General features: G+C 48.8%; 2 protein-coding genes across 3 annotated transcripts in view; both read right to left on the reverse strand.

Annotated features, from left to right (window-relative positions):
* Window positions 1-9,809, reverse strand: part of LOC139531600 (ribosomal protein S6 kinase alpha-3-like) — a 48,822-nt gene extending 39,013 nt beyond the window's left edge. The window contains exons 1-2 of the mRNA XM_071328194.1: window positions 9,381-9,809; window positions 6,269-6,328 (exon numbers count right to left, since the gene is read on the reverse strand). Of these exons, the coding sequence (XP_071184295.1) occupies window positions 6,269-6,328; window positions 9,381-9,443 (123 nt within the window). The 5' untranslated portion in view covers window positions 9,444-9,809. The remainder of the gene's footprint in view (window positions 1-6,268; window positions 6,329-9,380) is intronic.
* A 1,182-nt stretch (window positions 9,810-10,991) lies between these two features.
* LOC139531601 (pyruvate dehydrogenase E1 component subunit alpha, mitochondrial-like) lies at window positions 10,992-27,759 on the reverse strand. Of its 2 annotated transcripts, none has more exons than XM_071328196.1 (11): window positions 27,593-27,759; window positions 15,106-15,174; window positions 14,727-14,900; window positions 13,968-14,094; window positions 13,744-13,835; window positions 13,561-13,653; window positions 13,335-13,490; window positions 13,115-13,186; window positions 12,664-12,731; window positions 12,211-12,319; window positions 10,992-12,115 (listed from the first exon to the last, which is right to left on the reverse strand). In XM_071328196.1, the coding sequence occupies exons 1-11, from the start codon at window positions 27,644-27,646 to the stop codon at window positions 11,951-11,953; spliced, it is 1,179 nt and encodes a 392-aa protein (XP_071184297.1). In that variant the 5' UTR covers window positions 27,647-27,759; the 3' UTR covers window positions 10,992-11,950. The 2 variants fall into 2 exon arrangements, with proteins under 2 accessions (XP_071184297.1, XP_071184298.1); XM_071328197.1 differs by lacking the exon at window positions 27,593-27,759 and adding an exon at window positions 15,353-15,479.
* Window positions 27,760-27,849: the final 90 nt, after the last annotated feature.

The following is a 27,849-nucleotide window of genomic DNA, read 5'->3' on the forward strand; positions in this document are numbered from 1 at the left end:
CCAGGGTGGGGCTCTGGGGGACAGGGGGGTCCCAGGGTGGGGCTCTGGGAGACAGGGGGGGTGGGGCTCTGGGGGACAGGGGGGTCCCAGGGTGGGGCTCTGGGGGACAGGGGGGTCCCAGGGTGGGGCTCTGGGGGACAGGGGGTCCCAGGGTGGGGCTCTGGGGGACAGGGGGGTCCCAGGGTGGGGCTCTGGGGGACAGGGGGATCCCAGGGTGGGGCTCTGGGAGACAGGGGGGTCCCAGGGTGGGGCTCTGGGGGACAGGGGGGTCCCAGGGTGGGGCTCTGGGGGACAGGGGGATCCCAGGGTGGGGCTCTGGGGGACAGGGGGGTCCCAGGGTGGGGCTCTGGGGGACAAGGGGATCCCAGGGTGGGGCTCTGGGGGACAGGGGGATCCCAGGGTGGGGCTCTGGGGGACAGGGGGATCCCAGGGTGGGGCTCTGGGGGACAGGGGGGTCCCAGGGTGGGGCTCTGGGGGACAGGGGGGTCCCAGGGTGGGGCTCTGGGGGACAGGGGGTCCCAGGGTGGGGCTCTGGGGGACAGGGGGGTCCCAGGGTGGGGCTCTGGGGGACAGGGGGGGGGGGCTCTGGGGGACAGGGGGGTCCCAGGGTGGGGCTCTGGGGGACAGGGGGGGGCTCTGGGGGACAGGGGGGTCCCAGGGTGGGGCTCTGGGGGACAGGGGGATCCCAGGGTGGGGCTCTGGGGGACAGGGGGGTCCCAGGGTGGGGCTCTGGGGGACAAGGGGATCCCAGGGTGGGGCTCTGGGGGACAGGGGGATCCCAGGGTGGGGCTCTGGGGGACAGGGGGATCCCAGGGTGGGGCTCTGGGGGACAGGGGGGTCCCAGGGTGGGGCTCTGGGGGACAGGGGGGTCCCAGGGTGGGGCTCTGGGGGACAGGGGGGGGGGGCTCTGGGGGACAGGGGGGTCCCAGGGTGGGGCTCTGGGGGACAGGGGGGGGCTCTGGGGGACAGGGGGGTCCCAGGGTGGGGCTCTGGGGGACAGGGGGGGGCTCTGGGGGACAGGGGGGGGCTCTGGGGGACAGGGGGGTCCCAGGGTGGGGCTCTGGGGGACAGGGGGGGGCTCTGGGGGACAGGGGGGTCCCAGGGTGGGGCTCTGGGGGACAGGGGGGGGCTCTGGGGGACAGGGGGGTCCCAGGGTGGGGCTCTGGGGGACAGGGGGGGGCTCTGGGGGACAGGGGGGGGCTCTGGGGGACAGGGGGGGGCTCAGTGGGACAGGGGGGGGCTCTGGGGGACAGGGGGGGGCTCTGGGGGACAGGGGGGGGCTCTGGGGGACAGGGGGGGGCTCTGGGGGACAGGGGGGGGCTCAGTGGGACAGGGGGGGGCTCTGGGGGACAGGGGGGTGGGGCTCTGGGGGACAGGGGGGTGGGGCTCTGGGGGACAGGGGGGGGCTCAGTGGGACAGGGGGGGGCTCTGGGGGACAGGGGGGTGGGGCTCTGGGGGACAGGGGGGTGGGGCTCTGGGGGACAGGGGGGGGCTCTGGGGGACAGGGGGGTGGGGCTCTGGGGGACAGGGGGGGGCTCTGGGGGACAGGGGGGGGCTCTGGGGGACAGGGGGGTGGGGCTCTGGGGGACAGGGGGGTGGGGCTCTGGGGGACAGGGGGGGGCTCTGGGGGACAGGGGGGTGGGGCTCTGGGGGACAGGGGGGGGCTCTGGGGGACAGGGGGGGCTCTGGGGGACAGGGGGGTGGGGCTCTGGGGGACAGGGGGGGGCTCTGGGGGACAGGGGGGTGGGGCTCTGGGGGACAGGGGGGGGCTCTGGGGGACAGGGGGGGGGGGCTCTGTTTACGCTTTAGACCATGACTTCCTCTTGTGCCCTCTTCTCTTTCCCTCCATCTGTCTCCTCCCTCATTTGCTCTCCCTTTCCTCCCTCCCCTCTCTTCTGCCCCCTCCATTCCTTCCTGTCTCTCTCCCATAACTCTCCTCCCTCTCATTCTCCCCTCTCCCTCTCTTTCATCTCACTCCCTCTTCTCTCTTGAGAGAGATAGCATCTGAGGAAAACTCCTGGACAACTCCTCTGACCATGGCTGTGTGTGTAAATGTGTGTGTGTGTGTGTGTGTGTGTGTGTGTGTGTGTGTGTGTGTGTGTGTGTGTGTGTGTGTGTGTGTGTGTGTGTGTGTGTGTGTGTGTGTGTGTGTGTGTGTGTGATGTCATTGTTCCTAGAGAGTGTTCAGGAAGCGTGGTGCCTGATACAGAGATTGCATCATCACTGTGTGACCTCACAATAACAATCCCACAATGCTTCACTGTCATAAAGGGCCCAATACCAACACTGTCCCAGAGTGTATGGACCAACACACACACCAATAGACACACTTAAAGACGTACACCCACCCAAGGGGGCCAATGAGCTAGTCCAGTGACCCTGCCGTTCAGAGGACTGAGATATTATCATCCTGACAGCGACCAGATGGGGGATCTCTCTCTCTCCTTCCCTGTCTCTCTCTCTAGCTTGACCTCACTCTTTATGTCTCGCTATTAATTAATATGGCCTCCTCCCTAGCTATCTCTCCCTTTACCCCCTTCCTTTCTCCTTCTCTTTCTCTTTCCCTCTCCCCCTCTCTCCATCTTTCTCTCCATCTCTCTCTCTCTCCATCTCTCTCTCTCTGTCTCTCCATCTCTCTCTGTCTCTCCCTCTCTCTCTCTCTCTCTCTCTCTCTCTCTCTCTCTCTGTCTCTCTCTCTCTCTCTCCCTCTCTCTCTCTCTCTCTCTCCCCCTCTCTCCACCTCTCTCTCTCTCAATCTCTCTCTCTGTCTCTCCATCTCTCTCCCTCTCTCTCTCTCTCCGACTCTCTCTCTCTGTCTCTCCCTCTCTCTCTCGCTGTCTCTCTCTCTCCCTCTCTCTCTCTCTCTGTATGGTGTTGCACAATTAAATCTCCAATGAAAACTAATATAGACAGAGAGAGAGTGTGGCAGTGATGATATGAGCAGGGATATGACAGGCCCTGACTTATGGGACCCAATCATATTACATTTGACTGATGGCCCTTTGGGATCTAGAATAATCTGACCAGACAACAACACACACAGAGTTCTTATGACAGGCTGATAAAGGCTGAATAATTGAAGATAATAATACACAGCTGACTGCATTGACAGGGAGGGATATGTGCGTTGTGTTTGTGTGTGTGTGTGTGTGTGTGTGTGTGTGTGTGTGTGTGTGTGTGTGTGTGTGTGTGTGTGTGTGTGTGTGTGTGTGTGTGGCAAAAATGTACGCCACTCACAACATCTAAAACCCTGCTCACAGTCTCACACACTCTAAAACCCTGCTCACAGTCTCACACACTATAAAACTCTGTTCACAGTCTCACAATCTCACACACTCTACAACTCTGTTCACAGTCTCACACACTCTACAACTCTGTTCACAGTCTCACACATTCTAAAACTCTGTTCACAGTCTCACACACTCTAAAACTCTGTTCACAGTCTCACACATTCTAAAACTCTGTTCACAGTCTCACACATTCTAAAACTCTGTTCACAGTCTCACACACTATAAAACTCTGTTCACAGTCTCACACATTCTAAAACTCTGTTCACAGTCTCACACATTCTAAAACTCTGTTCACAGTCTCACACACTCTAAAACTCTGTTCAGTCTCACACACTCTAAAACTCTGTTCACAGTCTCACACACTCTAAAACTCTGTTCACAGTCTCACACACTATAAAACCCTGTTCACAGTATCACACACTCTAAAACTCTGTTCACAGTCTCACACATTCTAAAACTCTGTTCAAAGTCTCACACATTCTAAAACCCTGTTCACAGTCTCACACACTCTAAAACTCTGTTCACAGTCTCACACACTCTAAATCTCTGTTCAAAGTCTCACACAATCTAAAACTGTTCACAGTCTCACACACTCTAAAACTCTGTTCACAGTCTCACACACTCTAAAACTCTGTTCAGTCTCACACACTCTAAAACTCTGTTCACAGTCTCACACACTCTAAAACTCTGTTCACAGTCTCACACATTCTAAAACTCTGTTCACAGTCTCACACACTCTAAAACGCTGTTCACAGTCTCACAGTCTCACAGTCTCACACACTCTAAAACTCTGTTCACAGTCTCACACACTCTAAAACTCTGTTCACAGTCTCACACATTCTAAAACCCTGTTCACAGTCTCACACACTCTAAAACTCTGTTCACAGTCTCACACACTCTAAATCTCTGTTCAAAGTCTCACACAATCTAAAACTGTTCACAGTCTCACACACTCTAAAACTCTGTTCACAGTCTCACACACTCTAAAACTCTGTTCAGTCTCACACACTCTAAAACTCTGTTCACAGTCTCACACACTCTAAAACTCTGTTCACAGTCTCACACACTCTAAAACTCTGTTCACAGTCTCACACATTCTAAAACTCTGTTCAAAGTCTCACACATTATAAAACCCTGTTCACAGTCTCACACACTATAAAACTCTGTTCACAGTCTCACACATTCTAAAACTCTGTTCACAGTCTCACACACTATAAAACTCTGTTCACAGTCTCACACACTATAAAACTCTGTTCACAGTCTCACACATTCTAAAACTCTGTTCACAGTCTCACACACTATAAAACTCTGTTCACAGTCTCACACACTATAAAACTCTGTTCACAGTCTCACACACTATAAAACTCTGTTCACAGTCTCACACACTATAAAACTCTGTTCACAGTCTCACACATTCTAAAACTCTGTTCAAAGTCTCACACATTATAAAACCCTGTTCACAGTCTCACACACTATAAAACTCTGTTCACAGTCTCACACACTCTAAAACCCTGTTCACAGTCTCACACATTCTAAAACTCTGTTCACAGTCTCACACACTATAAAACTCTGTTCACAGTCTCACATATTCTAAAACTCTGTTCAAAGTCTCACACATTATAAAACCCTGTTCACAGTCTCACACACTATAAAACTCTGTTCACAGTCTCACACACTCTAAAACTCTGTTCACAGTCTCACACATTCTAAAACTCTGTTCAAAGTCTCACACATTCTAAAACTCTGTTCACAGTCTCACACACTCTAAAACTCTGTTCACAGTCTCACACACTATAAAACTCTGTTCACAGTCTCACACTATAAAACTCTGTTCACAGTCTCACACATTCTAAAACGCTGTTCACGGTCTCACACATTCTAAAACTCTGTTCACAGTCTCACACATTATAAAACCCTGTTCACAGTCTCACACACTATAAAACTCTGTTCACAGTCTCACACATTCTAAAACGCTGTTCACGGTCTCACACATTCTAAAACTCTGTTCACAGTCTCACACACTCTAAAACTCTGTTCAAAGTCTCACACATTCTAAAACTCTGTTCACAGTCTCACACATTCTAAAACGCTGTTCACAGTCTCACACACTCTAAAACTCTGTTCACAGTCTCACACATTCTAAAACTCTGTTCAAAGTTTCACACATTCTAAAACTCTGTTCACAGTCTCACACACTCTAAAACTCTGTTCACAGTCTCACACATTCTAAAACTCTGTTCACAGTCTCACACACTCTAAAACTCTGTTCACAGTCTCACACACTCTAAAACTCTGTTCACAGTCTCACACACTATAAAACTCTGTTCACATTCTAAAACTCTGTTCACAGTCTCACACACTCTAAAACTCTGTTCACAGTCTCACACACTATAAAACGCTGTTCACAGTCTCACACATCCTAAAACTCTGCATATAGACAGACCACAACACACAGGGTCAAATAAAGAATATTTGAGATGTGATTGATTGAGAAAGTGTGTGTGTAAGAGACAGTCTGTCTCAGTGGACAGCAGGTGGCGTGAAAGAGCTGTGAAGAGAGGGAAGCCCACCAAGATGCCCCTTGCGTGCGGATGTGTGTGTGTCTGACTCTAGGGACAGTGGTAATGACTGTTCAGCTCTTCTCAGATGGCAGATCTATAAGCCATCTCCTCTGCATTTACAAATATATACACACAGCTGGAAGAGAGAAGAAGAGAGAGAGAGAGAGAGACCGAGAAAGAGAGGGGGATGAGAGAGAGAGAGAGAGAGAGAGAGAGAGAGAGAGAGAGAGAGAGAGAGAGAGAAAGAAAGAAAGAAAGAAAGAAAGAAAGAAAGAAAGAAAGAAAGAAAGAAAGGGGGATGAGAGAGAGAGAGGGGGGGGTGAGAGAGAGGAGAGAGAGAGAAAGAAAGAAAGAAAGAAAGAAAGAGAGGGGGATGAGAGAGAGAGAGAGAGGGAGAGAGAATGAGTGTAGACTTACGTTACAGGACATAGAATCATCCTCTCCAATAGAATCCTCCAGATCATGACGATGGGCATCCTGCAATAACATAAAAACAATCATTAGTTAACAACAACAGTCATAACAATAATGAGAGAGAGAGAGAGAGAGGAGAGAAAGAGAAAGAAAGAGGGAGGGAGAGAGAGAAATAAAGAGTGAATGACAGACAAAAGTCATCTCACAGCATCCCTGTCTGTCATGAAATTGTTAAATCTCTCTCAATTCAATTAAATTCAAGGGGTTTTATTGGCATGGGAAACATGTGTTAACATTGCCAAAGCAAGTGAGGTAGATAATATACAAAAGTGAAATAAACGATCAAAATGAACAGTAAACATTACACTCACAGAAGTTTCAAAAGAATAAAGACATTACAAATGTCATATTATGTATATATACAGTGTTGTAACGATGTGCACGTGGTTAAAGTACAAAAGGGAAAATAAATAAGCATAAATATGGGTTGTATTTACAATGGTGTTTGTTCTTCACTGGTTGACCTTTTCTTGTGGCAACAGGTCACAAATCTTGCTGCTGTGATGGCACACTGTGGTATTTCACCCAGTAGATATGGGAGTTTATCAAAATTGGATTTGTTTTCGAATTCTTTGTGGATCTGTGTAATCTGAGGGAAATATGTGTCTCTAATATTGTCATACATTTGGCAGGAGGTTAGGAAGTGCAGCTCAGTTTCCACCTCATTTTGTGGGCAGTTTGCACATAGCCTGTCTTCTCTTGAGGGCCAGGTCTGCCTACGGCGGCCTTTCTCAATAGCAAGGCTATGCTCACTGAGTCTGTACATAGTCAAAGCTTTCCTTAAGTTTGGGTCAGTCACTCTCTTTCCCTATCTCTCTCTCTCTCTCTCTCTCTCTCTTACACACTCTCTCTCACTCACACCCTCTCTCTCACACTCACATCCTCTCTCTCTCTTTCCCTTTCTCTCTCTCACACACCCTCTCTCTCTTACTCACACTCTCTCTCACGCACACCCCCTCTCTCGCTCTCTCTCTCTCTCTCTCACTCACACCCTCTCTCTCACTCACACCCACTCTCTCTCTCACTCACTCACACCCTCTCTTTCACTCACACCCACTCTCTCACTCACTCACACCCTCTCTCTCACTCACACCCACTCTCTCTCTCACACACCCTCTCTCACACACCCTCTCTCTCTCCCTCTCTCTCTCTCTCTCTCTCTCTCTCTCTCTCTCTCTCTCTCTCTCACACACCCTCTCTCTCTCTCTCTCTCTCTCTCTCTCTCTCTCTCTTTCTCTCACACACCCTCTCTCGCTCTCTTTCTCTCTCTCTCACACCCTTTCTCTCTTTCTCACTCAAACTCTCTCGATCTCGCTCACTCACACCCTCTCTCTCACCCTCTCTCTTTCTCACTCACACCCCCCCTCTCTCTCTCTCTCTCTCTCTCTCTCTCTCTCTCTCTCTCTCTCTCTCTCTCTCTCTCACTCAAACCCCCCCCCTCTCTCTCTCTCTCTCTCTCTCTCTCTCTCTCACACCCTCTCTCACTCACACCCTATCTCTCTCTCTCTCTCTCTCTCTCTCTCTCACTCACACACACCCTCTCTCTCGCTCTCTCTCACCCCCCCTCTCTCTCACACACACCCTCTCTCTCTCAGCATCTCCCCCTCTCTCTCATACACACCCTCTCTCCCTCTCTCCCTCCATCTCTCTCTCTCTCCCTCCATCTCTCTATCTGTCTCTGTCTGTCTCTCTCTCTTTGTCTCTCTCTCTCCCCATCTCTCTCTGTCTCTCTCTCTGTCTCTCGCTCTCTCTCTCCATCTCTCTGTCTCTCTCCCTGTCTCTCACCATCTCTCTCCATCTCTCTCTCGCTCTCTGTCTCCATCTCTCTCTCCATTTCTCTCTCTCGCTCTCTCTCTGTCTCGCTCTCTCTCCCCATCTCTCCATCTCTCTGTCTCTCTCCATCTTTCTGTCTCTCTCCATCTCTCTCTTTCTCTCTCTAGCTCTCTCTCTCTCGCTCTCCCTCTCCCCATCTCTCTATCCATCTCTCTGTCTCTCTCTCTGTCTCTCTCTCACTCTCTCGCTCTCTCCCCATCTCTCTCTCACCTCTCTGTCTCTCGCTCTCTCTCTCTCCCCATCTGTCGCTCTCACTCTCTCTCTCTCTCTCGCTCTCTTACTTTCTCTCTCCATCTCTCTCTCTCTCTCTCCCTCTCTCTCTCTCTCTCTCTCCCCATCTCTCTTTCTCACTCTATCTCTCTCCAGCTCTCCCTCTCTCCATCTCTCTCTCACAATTTCATTGAGCTTTATTTTGTTTCACTTGACTTCATGTGTCACACTGCAGTGCTGGCTGTCTAGTTGACCAGTATTGCCTGAGGGCCCAACAGTCTACCTGCTTCTGATATTCATCTACTGTTAACTTAATCATGTGAGTAGGAATGATTGAGAAAGTGAGTGAGTGAGTGAGTGAGGTCTGGTGTGCCCTAGAAACAGTCTGACAGCTTCCCTCAACTCATCTCCCACAGAGCACTAACAACATACACACACATTTAACAAGAATATGTTTTTCCTCGGGTTATGGAGCTTGACTGATAGAGAACAGCGAAAGGGAGAGAGAGAGGGGGGGTGGTATTGAGAGAGGGGGGTAGATAGGAGGTATAACTGTAGGGCATAATTATTAAGCAGGTCTGGATCAAAGGATGTCTTCAGACATTCACACGCGGGAGACTCGACACTTCTGTTAAAACACGCATGCTATAACCAGGCTATAACAGCATCATCCAGGAAACACGCCCGCTGAAAGCCGCAACCTGAATCGTCGGTCTGTTGGGTGGCCGCCCCCTCGCCTTTCTCTCTCTCTATTATCCGAGGCTCAGTAACTTATCCGTAAAATGTGTTTTTAGCCTCAGGCCTGTGTTGCGACGCGTTTGTTTACAACAATGACGTGCAGCCCAGAAACAGTCAAAGTGACGATTCAATAGAATAATCTGTTCACATCAACACTGATTCACACAGGCAGTATTCTGGTTATGGAAATGTTTAATACCAGTTTACGATCTCTCTCTCTGTCTCGGTCACACACACACACACATAGGCACACACAAAACACACACGCACTCACCTCGCTCGTCGCCCGCCCCAGTGTCATCTTCTGCCAGGGATCTGGCAACTGTGCCAGGGGCATCTTGGCGCTCGAGCTGTTCCTCTGATCTATTGTAGTGTTCACTCTATTAGTTTGTGCTAAAGCTTCGCTCCAGACAGGACTGTAGGCTATCACAATGTAGTAGTCTAAAGCTCTGGTCTATTCTAGTAGGCTATTTCCTCCGTTAGACCCGTGTGAGAGGACAAGGGACAGAGTTGGTTGTTTCTAGATCAGGGGCCGCCCCTTCTTTCTCTAGCGGAATAAACATGAAAACCTCGCTGGGCTACGTAACGCCTTTTACGGAAAATTGTCTCTCCACTTTCACCCTTGTGTCACTGTGCCGCTTTTCCACTGCCTGCGCTATTCTCTCTCTCTCTCTGTATCTCTCTCGCTCTCTCACTTCCGTTTTGTCCCAATATGGCGCCGGGTGTCGGCTTACCTGCCTGTCAGACTACAGAGTCACTCATGCGTCATCTTTGGGGGCGTGAACCCGGTATAACGGGACACCTCATCCAAACGGGACACGGGCAGGTGAGGGGGCTCTCTCCAGCTGTGACCTCTAGCCGGGACAGGCACGTGAGACACCGGGGGAGAAGATAAGATAGGCTTTATTATTCGGTGAAGGTGATGCACTGTAGGTAAACGGTTCCAGTCTCGTAGCCATGAATATGCGCAGAATATGACTTTGATCAACATGGAGCTATTCAGGAGATGAACTGAAAATGTGTTGAAAATGATTTATGATATAGATTGGGCTATCATCATTATATGATATACAGACGTTAGGCCTACATCTTTCAAATTATAGCAAGAATGTGTATATGTCTTTATCATAGGCTACAATTCACCCCATCAAAGTCTACCTCATTATTAACAGGTGAATTTCCACCCTATACAGTCTGTCTGACTGTATAAATCCTTCCTCGCCAGTTAAAGTTTGATGTTGGAGGTCATTAGCATGAGACTGCTTTATTATGAGCTATTTATAGCCTATCTGCTGTATGGGCCATGCCAGAGATAATGAGAATCATGAATTGACACAGTCATTATCTGTGACTAAAGAGGTGTGTGTGTGTGTGTGTGACTGAAGATGTGCCATGGGCGGGAACAGTATCATTACAGCCCAACTTCAGAGATATTTATACTGAACTTGGTGACAGAACATTCATCTCTGTCTTCTCTCATTTATAGGCTTACTGTACTGAACTGGTGGTGGACGTACAACACTGTGGTGACATCTGCTGGTTGATTATATCTTACGCTGTGTTCAAGACAACTGGGAACCCTGGGAAAAAATTAGCGCCGACTGGGAAAATTCTTTTGAACGGTGATCCAACTCAGAATTCCAAGTTGGAAACTCTGGCGTCTTTCTAGCCTGAAGATCACTTACGTCATGACTTGGCCTAGTCCCCCCCCCCCCCCCCCAGAGTTCCCAGTTGTCTTGAAAGCACCATTATATTCATGGGTGTAAAAGAACTGGATAGGTGGATGCAAGACGGCTCCATGTAAGTAATTAACACCTATCTGGTATGGTACATTATTAGCTGTCTGCACACAGAACTTTCCAGTGTCAGACACAAACACGTCATACAGACTCAGCCAACTTTATTGCTCCAATCAAATCACAACAGTATTACAATGATTCAGTTCTGACAGATGTTCCTCTTCAGTTTATCAGGGCTTGGATCGGTATCTGCTCCTCACGGAGAGAAGGAGGGAGGGAGGCAGAGAAGGAGGGAGGGAGGCAGAGAAGGAGAGGGAGAAAGGAGGTGAGAGAAATGAACTAACATTGCTTGTCTCTTTTCCTATGATAACATAACGACTTGCAGTCTGGTGTCTCGTTATTTTATCTATCAAAGTGCAACGAGTGCTACGGTGCTACAATAACATCTGGGTCAGAGGTCATACATTAACAGATGGGAGCATTAGAAACAGAGAGACCTGGTTTAACCCAAAACCACCCCCACACACACACACACCCTTAGCCTGGGGTGGTCAACCCTGGTTCTGAAGTGTTCTAGGGTGTGCAAGCTTAGTAAGTATCAGCATGAACACACCAGATCCAGCTAAGAAATGTCTTGGTGACTGATTGAATCAGGTGTGTTAGTGCTAGACTGGAACAACAGCCTGCCCTAAGCCATACACCTCCCACCTACAGTCCCTCAGTATCAGGAGAACACATCAATATAAAACTACATACTATAAATACCAGTGACAGAGGGTCAGAAGAGACGGACTGGTTTGGAATGCTGCTACAGACTGAACTCTGAACTACAGGGTCATGACCTCTCATGTTGTGCGTTTAGAGACAACTAACGAGGGAATGAGAAAAGGGAAAGAGAAGGAGTAGACTTTCACCCAGGGGTTGGTGTTGCAGAGGGTAGGAAGGGATGTGTAGCTGATAGACTGTACAGTAGTTTGATTTGTGTGTGTGTGTGTGTGTGTGTGTGTGTGTGTGTGTGTGTGTGTGTGTGTGTGTGTGTGTGTGTGTGTGTGTGTGTGTGTGTGTGTGTGTGTGTGTGTGTGTGTGTGTGTGTGTGTGTGTGTGTCTAGCTGACAGACTTCAGTTTGACCCAGGGGTTGGTCCCGCGGACCTCCATGGGCAAATCGTTGGCAAAGATGTGGTTACAGAGCTCGTCCAATGGTGGCTCAGGGTCAGAGATGGCAAACTGGGCCGCGTCCTCGATCACCTTCCTGATATCTACATCTATCTCCTGTATGGAGAAAGGAAGGACAGAAAGGGAAACTATTTGAGGAATTGGACCACCTGTGTGTGTGTGGATGCGTGTCGGTGAAGGTGTGTGTGTACCTTGATCTCCTCCACAGAAGCCATGTTGTTGGACAGCATGCGTTCCTTCAGCATGGTGATGGGGTCACTCTTACTGCGCACTTCCTGGATCTCCTCACGTGAACGGTAGCTACAGGAAGTTACATCACACATAGGAAGAGGACTTAGACATGATTAGCAAGGTTCTGCACCAGCCCTTGGTTGATGAGAGAGAAACAGAGAGAGAGACAGAGAGAGAGACAGACCTGGAAAGGAAACAGTGCTCTTCCCAAACTAACACTGCACTACACTAAGAGGGGAAAGGGGGGGTAAACTAGGGAGTGGCAACACAAGGAGGTGGGCAGGGCTAAAAACAGAATAGAGAGGGAGGGAGAGAGATGGGAGATGTGGTGAGGAGTGAGGGGGCGGGGAGAGACAGGGTGCTCAGTTGACGAACACATGGTCAGGGGTCAAAGGTCAGAGATCATGTCTCACCTAACGCCGGGGTCGCTCATGCTGTGTCCATGGTAACGGTAGGTCTCCAGCTCCATCACAATAGGACCCTGCCAAGGAGGTTTCAAAAGAAAGACACTCAACAAGCTAGCCAACCCCACCATGATACTGCAGAATAGCCTGATCAGGGATTTCTACTGTAGCAGAGGATCTTCCTATATCTATGCTGTTTGGCCTGCAGCACACCAGGAGTGCAGGGCCAGTTACAACTGTACTAGAGTCACAGACTGTCTCTATTCTGCTGGTCACTGAGCCTCCCTCTGTCAGGGAAGAGACACTGGTGGGATACAAGAACAGGATCAGCCCTCTGACATTAGATTGTCTGAGACAAAGTGATTCTTAACACTCTAAGCTCTTAAACCAGCTATCACTTTTTCATCTCTGCACCAATCAGAACTCCTCTTCTCCAGCTCTATAACCAATCATAGTTCACCTTCCCGGCTCTGCAGTAGTCTGCAGCAAACTTGATGGCCTCCCTCACACACAGCACGTCCATGCCATCCACCTACACCACAGGGACAGAGGGGTCAGTATAGCAAAGATACACTCACTGACTCTGTGTGTGTGTGTGTGTGTGTGTGTGTGTGTGTGTGTGTGTGTGTGTGTGTGTGTGTGTGTGTGTGTGTGTGTGTGTGTGTGTGTGTGTGTCCTACCTTGATTCCAGGTATATAGTCTCCTCTCTTGAAGTACTCAGTGCTAGCGGAGGATCTCTCTACAGACGTCCCCATGCCAAACTTGTTGTTCTCACAGATGAAGATACACGGCAGCTTCCACAGAGCCGCCATGTTGAAAGACTCAAAGATCTGGCCCTGATTGGACAAGAGCAGAGACGATGATGATGATTTAATAACTTTATTGTAACTGTTAGATAGACCTCACCTGGTTGGCTGCTCCGTCTCCGTACAGCGCCACGCACACCTGGTTGTTGCCCTGGTACTGACAGGCTAGGGCCACACCAGCACCCAATGGAACCTGTAGACACACACACACACTGCGAGAAAGCATGTTCCCCTCTCGGTCTAGGTGTGTGTGTGAGCGAGTGTGACCTGTTCAGAGAGTTACCTGAGCCCCCACGATTCCATTCCCTCCATAGAAGTGTTTAGCGTACATGTGCATAGAACCACCTTTACCCTTGGCCACACCTCCTCTTCGACCTGAGAACAAGAGACAGAGAATAGAGATGTATTTCAGGTAGAAGGATCAGTTTATCGTCCTTAAAACCTGACTGTAACCATTAGGAGGAAATACAAATCTGACCTTCGATCAGTTTCTTTGGTGTGTCTCACCTGTGAGTTCAGCCATGATCTCTCTAACGGACACACCCCGTGTGAAGGTGTAGCCGTGGGCGCGGTACGCTGTGATCAGGTGGTCTGTTGGGTTGATGCCCGCCTCGATGCCCATCGCACACGCCTCCTGTAACACAACCAACAACAGCTAGGAGAGAGAAGGGGAGTGTGTGTATGTTCCTTTCTCTCTTGCTGTGTGTTTATTCTGATCTATATGTATATGTAATGTGTGTGTGTTTATTCTGATCTATATGTATATGTAATGTGTGTGTGTATTCTAATCTATATGTATATGTAATGTGTGTGTGTGTTTATTCTAATCGGTCTAGGTGTATCTATATGTATATGCAATGTGTGTGTGTGTTTGTATTCTAATCTATATGTATATGTAATGTGTGTGTGTATTCTAATCTATACGTATTTTTTTAAATTTTACCTTAATTTAACTAGGAAAGTCAGTTAAGAACAAATTCTTATGTACAATGACGGCCTAGGAACAGTGGGGTAACTGCCTTGTTCAGGGGCAGAAAGACAGATGTTTACCTTGTCAGCTCGGGGATTCCATCTAGCAACCTTTCAGTTACTGTCCCAACACTCTAACCACTAGGCTACCTGCCGCCCCTGTGTGTGTGTGTGTGTGTGTGTGTGTGTGTGTGTGTGTGTGTGTGTGTGTGTGTGTGTGTGTGTGTGTGTGTGTGTGTGTGTGTGTGTGTGTGTGTGTGTGTGTGTGTGTGTGTGTGTGTGTGTGTGTGTTGTGACCTGTCCGTCGTAGAGGTGGCAGAAGCCTCTGATGATCTTCTGCTTGTACAGCTGGTCAGCCTTCAGCTCCATGCGTCTCATGGTCTGCATGGTCCTGTAGTACTGGAGGCCCTGTTCTCTGGTCAACACCGCTGTCTCAGAGGGGCCCGCCTCCAGACGGTGCAGCTCACACTTCTATTGGACAGCACAGGGAAGGGAGGGAGACAGGCAGCTCAACCAACCAATCAGATAAGTTTGATGAGGAAGTTTCCATTTCATACTGCATCTAGGGCTTGTTCTGCAGGGTGTGATAGAAGTGTGTTGTGTAGAAGAGACATGTCCAGGAGAAGTCTAATCAGTACATGTCACATGCATTTGTTTTGTGTGTATGTGGACTCACCTTGATGTCAAAGCTGGCCTGTAGGGTGAAGTCAGTGAAGAAGCGTGTGGACACCACCATCCTGGCCCCCTGCAGAGAGAGAGAATGGCATGAGAGCCACACACACACACACACACACACACACACACACACACACACACACACACACACACACACACACACACACACACACACACACACACACACACACACACACACACACACACACACACACACACACACACACAGGATAATCCAATGGCCTCACCCCCGAAGGCTAAATCCAGCGCTGCCCTGGGCCACAGTGTGAAAGGAGGACTGGGGGTTCTGCAGAAGGAACGTGGCTGAGGTTCAGGTTGCTCTGTTTGGATCCGACTGACTGGTTCTAACTAGGTCTGTGTGCTCTGGTACTAACTGGTGGTTGTCGGGGTGTTGCTGGGGTCGGTCGGTGAGGTTAAATCGACGTGTTTGGACAGGCCAATCAGCAGCTAGGAGGGAACAGATGAGCCACCCAATTAGACCAGAGCACAGCCAGAGGAGTCTAACACCTGAACTCTAGATCTCTACCACCACCACCACAGCGCACCACCCACTGACACAGCGCACCACCCACTGACACAGCGCACCACCCACTGACACAGCGCACCACCCACTGACACAGTGCACCACCCACTGACACAGCGCACCACCCACTGACACAGCGCACCACCCACTGACACAGCGCACCACCCACTGACACAGCGCACCACCCACTGACACAGTGCACCACCCACTGACACAGCGCACCACCCACTGACACAGCGCACCACCCACTGACACAGTGCACCACCCACTGACACAGCGCACCACCCACTGACACAGCGCACCACCCACTGACACAGCGCACCACCCACTGACACAGTGCACCACCCACTGACACAGTGCACCACCCACTGACACAGCGCACCACCCACTGACACAGCGCACCACTCACTGACACAACGCACCACCCACTGACACAGCGCACCACCCACTGACACAACGCACCACCCACTGACACAACGCACCACCCACTGACACAGTGCACCACCACCACCACCACAGCGCACCAACACGCACCACCCACTGACACAGCGCACCACCCACTGACACAATGCACCACCCACTGACACAGTGCACCACCACCACCACCACCACCACAGTGCACCACCCACTGACACAGCGCACCACCCACTGACACAGTGCACCACCCACTGACACAGCGCACCACCCACTGACACAGCGCACCACCCACTGACACAGTGCACCACCACCACCACCACCACCACAGCGCACCACCCACTGACACAGCGCACCACCCACTGACACAGTGCACCACCCACTGACACAGCGCACCACCCACTGACACAGCGCACCACTCACTGACACAACGCACCACCCACTGACACAGCGCACCACCCACTGACACAACGCACCACCCACTGACACAGCGCACCACCCACTGACACAGCGCACCACCCACTGACACAGCGCACCACCCACTGACACAACGCACCACCCACTGACACAGCGCACCACCCACTGACACAACGCACCACCCACTGACACAGCGCACCACCCACTGACACAACGCACCACCCACTGACACAGCGCACCACCCACTGACACAGCGCACCACCCACTGACACAGCGCACCACCCACTGACACAGCGCACCACCCACTGACACAGCGCACCACCCACTGACACAACGCACCACCCACTGACACAGCGCACCACCCACTGACACAGGGCACCACCCACTGACACAGTGCACCACCCACTGACACAACGCACCACCCACTGACACAGCGCACCACCCACTGACACAACGCACCACCCACTGACACAGCGCACCACCCACTGACACAGCGCACCACCCACTGACACAACGCACCACCCACTGACACAACGCACCACCCACTGACACAACGCACCACCCACTGACACAGTGCACCACCACCACCACCACAGCGCACCACCCACTGACACAGCGCACCACCCACTGACACAGCGCACCACCCACTGACACAACGCACCACCCACTGACACAACGCACCACCCACTGACACAGTGCACCACCACCACCACCACCACCACCACAGCGCACCAACACGCACCACACACTGACACAGCGCACCACCACCACCACCACCACCACCACCACCACCACAGCGCACCAACACGCACCACCCACTGACACAACGCACCACACACTGACACAGCGCACCAACACCACAGCGCACCAAAGAGAGTCAGGGTAGGACCTCTATTAGTACACACACAGGCTGCCAACACTAGGCTATGTTCTATATGAGCTGTGTTTTGTTCAAGGTCTTACAGGCCAGAGCAGGCCTACAGGACAGCAGAGCTATGAGCTCCTTACCTCTGACACGGTTTGGGCTCCCTACAAGAACCAGGGAGAGAGAGGGTGGAGAGAGGGAGGGGGGGTGTCGATAATAATTCATCTTTAAAACACTATAGAGGAACATATCCTAAAAGGAACCTAAAAGCACAGTCCCTAGGGCCTAGTATCTTTGTAACCGTGAAAGTTGTGCTGATAAGTTCAGGGTGAGAGAATGAGGCTGAGCTGCTGAAGTTCAGACAGCGCATTACAGAGGAAAGTCTATAGACCAGAGGCAGATGCCCAAGAAATTAGTACACAAATTGCACCAACCATCACTAGCCTACACTCCTTCATATACTGTCAATGCTACGTACCAACATCAGAGCGCCACCATGCGTCAAACGTAAATTATAGATGGCGCAGGTACAACGAAGACATACTAGCCTGAGGGAATCCCTTGTGTCCATAGAATTAGGAATTTGAATACTAGAATGGACATGAACATTATGACAGTATAAAAAGTCAGCAGGTTTAGTCAGGGAGTTGGTCTACCATGGTCAGCCTGTACTGTGATAGGAGTGTAAAACAATGAATGTGAAGATTGGCTAGCAAACAAACATACTGTGCAGGTAGTCAGTTTTTGTGGAACGATTCCATAAATTGGTCAAATGAACTGCCAATATGCCAACATCCCATTCAAACAGTGCAGTCACAGCCGTATTCTGGCTGAAACCAGCTGATGATAGGAATCAGACAAGGTGTCAATGCAACTGATACTGTATCATAATATAACTCACAGCTTTCCAAGAAAACAAACAAGGAGACATTTATGGTCTGTTTACACATACTTTAAAGGCTATTTTTACAGAACATTTGTATAAACCATATTTTTTATTATATGATAATATTTTTGGTTGACAATAATTATATTACACAATCACTGATATCACATGCCTTACTTATACACTGAGTATACAAAACATTAAGAACGCCTGCTCTTTCCATGACAGACTGACCAGGTGAATCCAGGTGAAAGCTATGATCCCTTATTGTCACTTGTTAAATCCACTACAATCAGTGTAGATGAAGGGGAGGAGACAGGTTAAAGAAGGATTTTTAAGCCTTGAGACAATTGAGACATGGATTGTGAATGTGTGCCATTCAGAGGGTGAATGGGCAACACAAAAGACATAAGTGCCTTTGAACAGGTTATGGTATTAGGTGCCAGGCGCACCAGTTTGTGTGAAGAACTGCAACGCTGCTGGGTTTTCCACGCTCAAAAGTTTCCAGTGTGCATCAAGAATGGTCCACCCCCCAAAGGACATCCAGCCAACTTGAAACAAACTGTGGGAGGTTTTGGAGTTAACATGGGCCAGCATCCCTGTGGAACGCTTTAGACACCTTGTAGAGTCCATGCCCCTACGAATGGAGGCTGTACTGAAGGGAAAAGGAACTCAACATTAGGAAGGTGTTCATAACGTTTGGTATACTCAGTGTATTTTCCTACATAAATAAAAGCAGGAAAAGCGTCACCTATGCTTCTACTGCCATTCTTAGTCTGGTTTGGATTTCTCCCTGACCAAAATGTCTTCCATTATCATACCATTCCGGAACTTTGAGGGTTCATCACAGAGATCCTGTTAAATTAGGGGCTATGGTTCTGCCCTGCGTACAAACAACCACCATGGACAGCGCTTAGATAAGAGCGAATGCTGAATCCGCACCATGGCCACTGAACAATGCCGCGGTCTGATGCCTCTATTAGTTCAAATGTGAATTCCATAAACCTGAATACCCCCACGTAGAGGGCTTGGGCTGTTACATGGGCTTTGGTTGCTATCGTGCAAGTCAGTTTGTAACATTACATCATTAGTTACTCAGAGTTCCCCACATTGACATCGGCCTCAGGCCCTATGGCGCTAACCTTGAAAAAGTAATTCACATTTCTACATCTTCTATTGCTAAACGGGATAGATCAAACGGTGCAGTTCTATGCAATCTTCTAGCCATACCAACTATATCAATATCAACCATCAGACAGGGCCCAAAACCGTCTATTGAACGTAGCTTATTTGAGTTGAAGACTTCATCAGACTTAAAAAATCGCAAACGACTTGGGTTGATGCAGCTGAATATTAACAGCTTACTTCCTAAACTGGATTACGAATCCGGACACTCTGGTATTGACTGAAACTTGGATATCTGTGGACACTCTGGTATTGACTGAAACTTGGATATCTGTGGACACTCTGGTATTGACTGAAACTTGGATATCTGTGGACACTCTGGACTGATATTAATATTGAGGGTTATAATGTGTTCAGAGCTGACAGACAGGGTAGAGGAGTGGCCATTTTTATGAAAATAATTTATTTCCCTTGCCAATTCTTTTTTGCTACTATCTTTAAGCCTTTGTCTGGGGAGAAATGTATCGATAACTGTTATAGGGGTCTACCGACCTCCCTTGGCTAACCTTTGGGCACTCGAAGAGTTAACTAGTTTGTTGTCTTTTACAAAATCAGAAGTTATTATCCTGGGTGACCTAAATTATGATTTGGAAATGCAGGCTTCAGACAATCTAAAAGAAATGTGTAAAGATCTAAATCTAACCCAGATGGTGACAAAGCCTACATGGCCCAACCCTAAAGATCCTTTAAAGTCAACTCTGATTGGTCTTATCTTAATGGATACACCAGAGAAACAAGTTTCTATTGGTGTCTATGCCCAAGACATTAGGGATCATTGTCCAGTGGTTTGTGTTAGAGATGTGAGAATACAAAAATATAAGCCTTGTGTCATCAAAAAGAGGAACTTTAAAAACTTCCGTTAACAAGCTTTTTTACATCATCTATATTTTAGTGACCTTGATTGCATTTCAGCTATCCCTGAACCAATATAGCTTTGAGCCTCTTTGCATATGTCTTCAATACTATTGTGGATAATCATGCTCCCTTCAAAAAATTAAGAGTTAAAAAGGTAGATCGAATGGCTGGTACACTCCGGAATTTTCAGAAGTCATTCTTAAAAGAGATGATGCTTCGGTCAAGGCCAGGAACACAGGTTTAGTGTCACGGTCGTTGAAAGGAGTTGACCAAGATGCAGTGTGGTATGTTTCCATCCTTTATTTTGGAATAGAAAATGTTAAAGAACAAAAACAACAAAACGAACAAACGAAACATGAAGCTAGAAATGTGCTCACAGGCAACTATAGTGCTCACAGGCAACGATACATAGACAAGATCCCACAAAGCACAAAGGGGAAATGGCTGCCTAAATATGATCCCCAATCAGAGACAACGATAAACAGCTGCCTCTGATTGGGAACCATAACAGACCAACATAGACATATAAACACCTAGATGACTCACCCTAGTCACACCCCGACCTAACCAACATAGAGAATAAAAAGCTCTCTATGGTCAGGGCGTGACACTTAGGCCCGGACTGGCAAGCTTTAAAGCAATTGAGGAATTGTTGTGTAAGACAAATAAGAAAGGCTAAATCGATTATTATGTAACACCTCTTTCGGATTATAATGGAACCCGCTAAATTCTGGAAAACTGTTAAATCCCTGAAGGGTTCTACTTCCTCCTCTCTGCCACAAAAAGAAGTGTATTCAGACACTGGTCTCATTATGGGAAAAAATGCCTTCATTGATGCATTTAATCCCCATTTTACTTCAGCGGGCTCTCTCTTTGAAATAACTTCTAAGCCTATTCACAATGATATTGAGCTGGATACTGATAGGAGAAACTTGCTGAATGATCAGAGAAGTTAGTCAAAGTTTTCTTTCAGGCTATTTACAGAAAAATAAGTCCTGGCTGCTTTGCTAGCAATAGACAACAAGAAATTCACAGGGGCCAAACAATTGGATCTGCTTAAGTGTGCAGCGCCCATCATTGTTATCAGGAAATATTCCAAAAGTATGGAAATCATCTCTTGTGCTGCCACTCCATACGGACGGGGATAGTAGTGATCTTATCATTATCTCTCCATTTCAAGGCTTCCTCGTCTGGCTAAGATTCTTGAATCCTTGGTAAATGTACAACTTCCTCTTTATCTGAGAAATGTATTTTGAATGTAAACCAATCAGGGTTCAGGCCTGGGCAGAGCACTAGTACAGCAACCACTTTAGTTGTTAATGATCTTGTCAATGCTTTACACACTAAAATGAAATGTGTTGCTTTGTTTGTGGACCTGTCAAAAGCTTTTGATACTGTTGATCATGCTATTTTATTGACTAAGTTGTCCTCGGTAGGCCTGAGCCCTGACGCCTGTTCATGGTTTCATAATTATCTTAGTGACAGAACTCAGTCTATCGTGATTAATGGGGTTAAGTCTGAATTTCTTGATGTACATAAAGGTGTACCACAGGGGTCAGTTTTGGGACCCGTTCTCTTCACTATTTATACAAACACTATTGGTAAATCTGTTAAAATTGTAAACTTCATCTATATGCGGATGATAGTATTATGTATGCTATTGCCCCGACTGTTGATCTGACTGTTAATCTGGCTGTGTCAAAACTACAGGCAGATTTTATAGCTATGCAGGAATCCCTTGCCTACAGGCAAAATGAAATACATGTTGTTTTCAAACTCTCGTAAGAAGGTTTCAGATGAACTACTAGTTCACTCAGATGGTTCTCCAATCGAACGTGTTCCCACACAAATACTTAGGCATTTGGATTGATATGGATTCGACGTTTAAAAAACATATAGGTGATCTGGTAAAGAAGCTAAGTTTTAAAGTTGTCTTTTTCAACAGAAACAGATCATTCATTTCTCTAAGAAGGAAGCAGATTATTCAGTCAACCTTACCTGTTATTGATTATGGTGATATTATTTATCAAAGTGCAGCTGCTACTACTCTTAAACCAAACAAACAGTGCCTTTCATTTTGTTACAGGTTTGATACTAACCACTGAATCCTGTATCAAAAGGTTGGCTGGACTTCACTAAAGACCTGCAGATCTGTACATTACTCCCTTTGTGTTTACAAGGCCCTACTTCATAAACTTCTGTCTTATCTAACTTTGCTGTTGAAGTGTAGACACCTGAGTTGCCTAACCCATTCACAGGATTGGTTAACTACCGAGCTAGATACATCTGCTTTTATACTTTACAAAAATAAACACAGCATGCAAGAACTACAAAGATTTGACTGAGTTAAAGTTCATGAGGAAATCTGTGAATTTGTAAATAAATTCATTAGGCCCTAATCTATGGATTTGACATGACTGGGAATACAGATACGCATCTGTTGGTCACAGATACCTTTAAACAATGGGCCTCACAATAGGACTCAGGATCTCGTCACAGTATCTCTGTGCATTCAAATTGCCATCCATAAAATACAATTGTGTTCGTTGTCCGTAGCTTATGCCTGCCCATACCATAACCCCACTGCCACCATGGGGCACTCTGTTCACAACATTGACATCAGCAAACAGCATGCCCACACAACGCCATACACATGGTCCGCAGTTGTGAGGCCATTTGGATGTACTGCCAAATGCTCTAAAACTACGTTGGAGGCAGCTTATGGTAGAGAAATGAGCATTCGGTTATCTGGCAACAACTTTGGTGGATATTCCTGCAGTCAGCATGCCAATTGCACGCTCCCTCAAAACTTGAGACATCTGTGTTGTGTTACAAAACTGCACATTTTAGAATTACCTTCTTTTGTCCCCAGCACAAGGTGCACCTGTGTAATGATCATGCTGTTTAATCAGCTTCTTGATATGCCACACCTGTCAGGTGGATGGATTGTTTTGGCAAAGGAGAAATGCTCATTAACAGGGATGTAAACAAATTAGTGATTTTTATTATTTTTAGCTTTTTGTGCGTATGGATCTTTCATTTCAGCTCATGAAACACGGGACCAACACTTTACATGTTGTGTTCAGTGTAGTTTTAATGCACCGTATTGCTGGAACTGTAACGGTTGCTTTCCTCCTCTTCGTCTGAAGAGGAGGAGTAGGGATCGGACCAAAACGCAGCGGGTGATGAATACATGAAGAATTTATTTAAACAAGACGAAACACGAAGTACACTTGAATAAATTACAAAATAACAAAACGACGTAGACCGACCTGAACACTTACATAAAACGAAGAACGCACGAACAGACTAGACAAACGAAACAGTCCCGTGTGGTACAAACACTGACACGGAAGACAATCACCCACAAACAAACAGTGAGAACAGCCTACCTTAATATGGTTCTCAATCAGAGGAAACGTCAAACACCTGTCCCTGATTGGGAACCATATAAGGCTAATAGAAAAGAACCCAACATAGAAACACATAACATAGAATGCCCACCCCAACTCACGCCCTGACCATACTAAACAAATACAAAAACAAAGGAAAACAGGTCAGGAACGTGACAGAACCCCCCCCTCAAGGTGCGAACTCCGGGCGCACCACCTAAAATCTAGGGGAGGGTCTGGGTGGGCATCTGTCCACGGTGGCGGCTCTGGCTCAGGACGTGGTCCCCACCCCACCATAGTCAATCCCCGCTTTCGTAACCTCCTCCTAATGACCACCCTCCAAATTAACCCCACTGGATTAAGGGGCAATACCGGAATGAGGGGCAACACCGGACTGAGGGGCAGCTCCGGACTGAGGGGCAGCTCCGGACTGAGGGGCAGCTCCGGACTGAAGGGCAGCTCCGGACTGAGGGGCAGCTCCGGACTGGCTGACGGCTCTGGCTGGTCATGGCTGGCTGACGGCTCTGGCTGGTCATGGCTGGCTGACGGCTCTGGCTGGTCATGGCTGGCTGACGGCTCTGGCTGGTCATGGCTGGCTGGCGGCTCTGGCTGCTCATGGCTGGCTGGCAGCTCTGGCTGCTCATGGCTGGCTGGCGGCTCTGGCTGCTCATGGCTGGCTGGAGGCTCTGGCTGCTCATGGCTGGCTGGCGGAAGGCTCTGGCTGCTCCTGTCTGGCGGAAGGCTCTGGCTGCTCCTGTCTGGCGGAAGGCTCTGGCTGCTCCTGTCTGGCGGAAGGCTCTAGCGGCTCCTGTCTGGCGGAAGGCTCTAGCGGCTCCTGTCTGGCGGAAGGCTCTAGCGGCTCCTGTCTGGCAGACGGCTCTAGCGGCTCCTGTCTGGCAGACGGCTCTGAAGGCTCAGGACAGACGGGCGGCTTTGAAGGCTCAGGACAGACGGGCGGCTTTGAAGGCTCAGGACAGACGGGCGGCTTTGAAGGCTCAGGACAGACGGGCGGCTTTGAAGGCTCAGTACAGACGGGCAGCGCAGGCGGCGCTTGGCAGACGGACAGCTCAGACGGCGTTGGGCAGACGGGCAGTTCAGGCGCCGCTGGGCAGACGGCAGACTCTGGCCGGCTGAGGCGCACTGTAGGCCTGGTGCGTGGTGCCGGAACTGGAGGTACCGGGCTAAGGACACGCACCTTCAGGCTAGTGCGGGGAGCAGCAACAGGACGCACAGGACTCTGGAGACGCACAGGAGGCTTGGTGCGTGGTGCCGGAACTGGTGGTACCGGGCTGGAGACACGCACCATAGGGCTAGTGCGTGGAGGAGGAACAGGGCTCTGGAGACGCACAGGAGGCTTGGTGCGTGGTGCCGGAACTGGTGGTACCGAGCTGGAGACACGCACCATAGGGCTAGTGCGTGGAGGAGGAACAGGGCTCTGGAGACGCACAGGAAGCCTGGTGCGTGGTGTTGGCACTGGTGGTACTGGGCTGGGGCGGGGAGGTGGCGCCGGATATACCGGACCGTGCAGGCGTACTGGCTCCCTTGAGCACCGAGCCTGCCCAACCTTACCTGGTTGTATGCTCCCCGTAGCCCGACCAGTGCGGGGAGGTGGAATAACCCGCACTGGGCTGTGTTGGCGAACCGGGGACACCATGCGTAAGGCTGGTGCCATGTATGCCGGCCCGAGGAGACGCACTGGAGACCAGACGCGTTGAGCCGGCTTCATGGCACCTGGCTCAATGCCCAATCTAGCCCTGCCAGTGCGGGGAGGTGGAATAACCCGTACTCTCGCTCTCCACAGTAAGATCGGGAAGTTGGCGCAGGTCTCCTACCTGACTTCGCCACACTACCCTTTAGCCCCCCCCCCCCCCAAGACATTTTTGGGCTTGACTTACAGGCTTCCTACCGCGTCGTCGTGCTGCCTCCATTCGCCGGTATCCCTCCTCACACTGCGCCAGAGAATCCCAGGCGGGCTCCGGCACTCTCCTTGGGTCGATCGCCCACCTGTCAATCTCCTCCCAGGTTGTATAGCCCAGATCCTTCTCCTGCTTCCGTGCTGCCTCCTCATACCGCCGCCTCTCGGCTTTAGCTGCCTCCAGCTCTTCACGAGGGCGGCGATATTCTCCAGGTTGTGCCCATGGTCCCTTTCCGTCCAGAATTTCCTCCCATGTCCAGAAATCCTGCGATCGCTGCTGCTGCTTTTTCCCACGCCGCTTGGTCCTTGGTTGGTGGGTGATTCTGTAACGGTTGCTTTCCTCCTCTTCGTCTGAAGAGGAGGAGTAGGGATCGGACCAAAACGCAGCGGGTGATGAATACATGAAGAATTTATTTAAACAAGACGAAACACGAAGTACACTTGAATAAATTACAAAATAACAAAACGACGTAGACCGACCTGAACATGAGAACTTACATAAAACGAAGAACGCACGAACAGGAACAGACTAGACAAACGAAACAGTTCCGTGTGGTACAAACACTGACACGGAAGACAATCACCCACAAACAAACAGTGAGAACAGCCTACCTTAATATGGTTCTCAATCAGAGGAAACGTCAAACACCTGTCCCTGATTGAGAATCATATAAGGCTAATAGAAAAGAACCCAACATAGAAACACATAACATAGAATGCCCACCCCAACTCACGCCCTGACCATACTAAACAAATACAAAAACAAAGGAAAACAGGTCAGGAACGTGACAGGAACAAAATTCAAAATACAATTAATCTTGATGTTCTGGTGCCATTTCGAGGCAATTTAAAGTATTGATTATGGACTTATTTGTGGAGGAATGTAACTGTTTTTCTGGGTGATTTGTGCTTCCCATGACTGTTTTTGTATTTAATTACACACACACACTACCAGTTAAAAGTTTGGACACACCTACTCATTCAAGGGTTTTTCTTTATTTGTACTATTTTCTACATTGTAGAATAATAGAGAAGACATCAAAACTATGAAATACCACATATGGAATCATGTAGTAAACAAAAAAGTGTTAAACAAATAACTACCTCATGAAGCTGGTTGAGAGAATGCCAAGAGTTTGCAAAGCTGTCATCAAGGCAAAGGGTGGCTACTTTGAAGAATCTCAAATATAAAATATATTTTGATTTGTTTGCAATTTTTTGGTTACTACATGATTCCATATATGTTCTTTCAGAGTCTTGACTCTTCACTATTATTCTACAATGTAGAAAATAGCAAAAATAAAGAAAAACCCTGGAATGAGTAGGTGTCCAAACGTTTGACTGGCACTGTATATATATACACATATGGTATAATGTGTATATTTATGTTGTATATACAGGGCGCATTTGTAAAAGAGACCTAGTTCTCAATATGTTTTCCCTAAAAAAGCCAGTGCACCTGTTCCCCTTGTCCCTGTACTTCCTAATCAACTTTTAGGAAATAAATATAAGACTACAAACTCGTTGCTCCTGAGTGGCGCAGTGATTTAAGACACTGCATCTCAGTGCTTGAGGCGTCACTACACAAACACCCGGGTCGAATCTAGGCTGTGTCACAACCTGCCCTGATTGGGAGTCTCATAGGGACTGGTCGTGTAAATAAGAATTTGTTTTTAACTGGCTTGCCTAGTTAAATAAAACATAAATAAATTATCCCGCTACATCTATGTTCAAATTTTATCTGGCCGAATAGAACAAATGCATGGACAGGCTGTCATCAATGCAAGCGCCAAACAAAAATGATTTGGATATTGTGTTGTTCCGTTGGGGCTGTGAGTGACCATGTTAACGGGCCGACATCTACAAGGGCAGCACTGCTATCTGGGACTGAAGCTACTAGCAACCTCTCATCTGGCAAATGTAGTTAGCTAGCTAGCTTGCTATCTCATAGCGAAATCACCTAGCTAGCTTGCAGCACCATGGACAGCGGCACGTAGGTTGCCAGTAGTACGTACCACATTCTTGCTGGCGTTGCCAAGTCGGAACACGTTTGAGATGAGGGTCAACATATTTTGCACGCTACTGGACACTTCGTTCTACCACTAGTACAGAACAGCCGATTTAGCTAGCTAATGGATTAAAGTCGACAACATACATCAGCTGACACTTCGGTGGTGGCCAACTAAAACTATCACGGGGTTGGCCAAGACAGGGTGCAATGAATGACATTATGATAATAAAGATTGGGTACAGCCCTGCACAACGTTCAACC

The sequence above is a fragment of the Salvelinus alpinus genome, chromosome 10, assembly GCF_045679555.1.
Source record: "Salvelinus alpinus chromosome 10, SLU_Salpinus.1, whole genome shotgun sequence".
NCBI classification, from domain to species: Eukaryota; Metazoa; Chordata; class Actinopteri; order Salmoniformes; family Salmonidae; genus Salvelinus; species Salvelinus alpinus.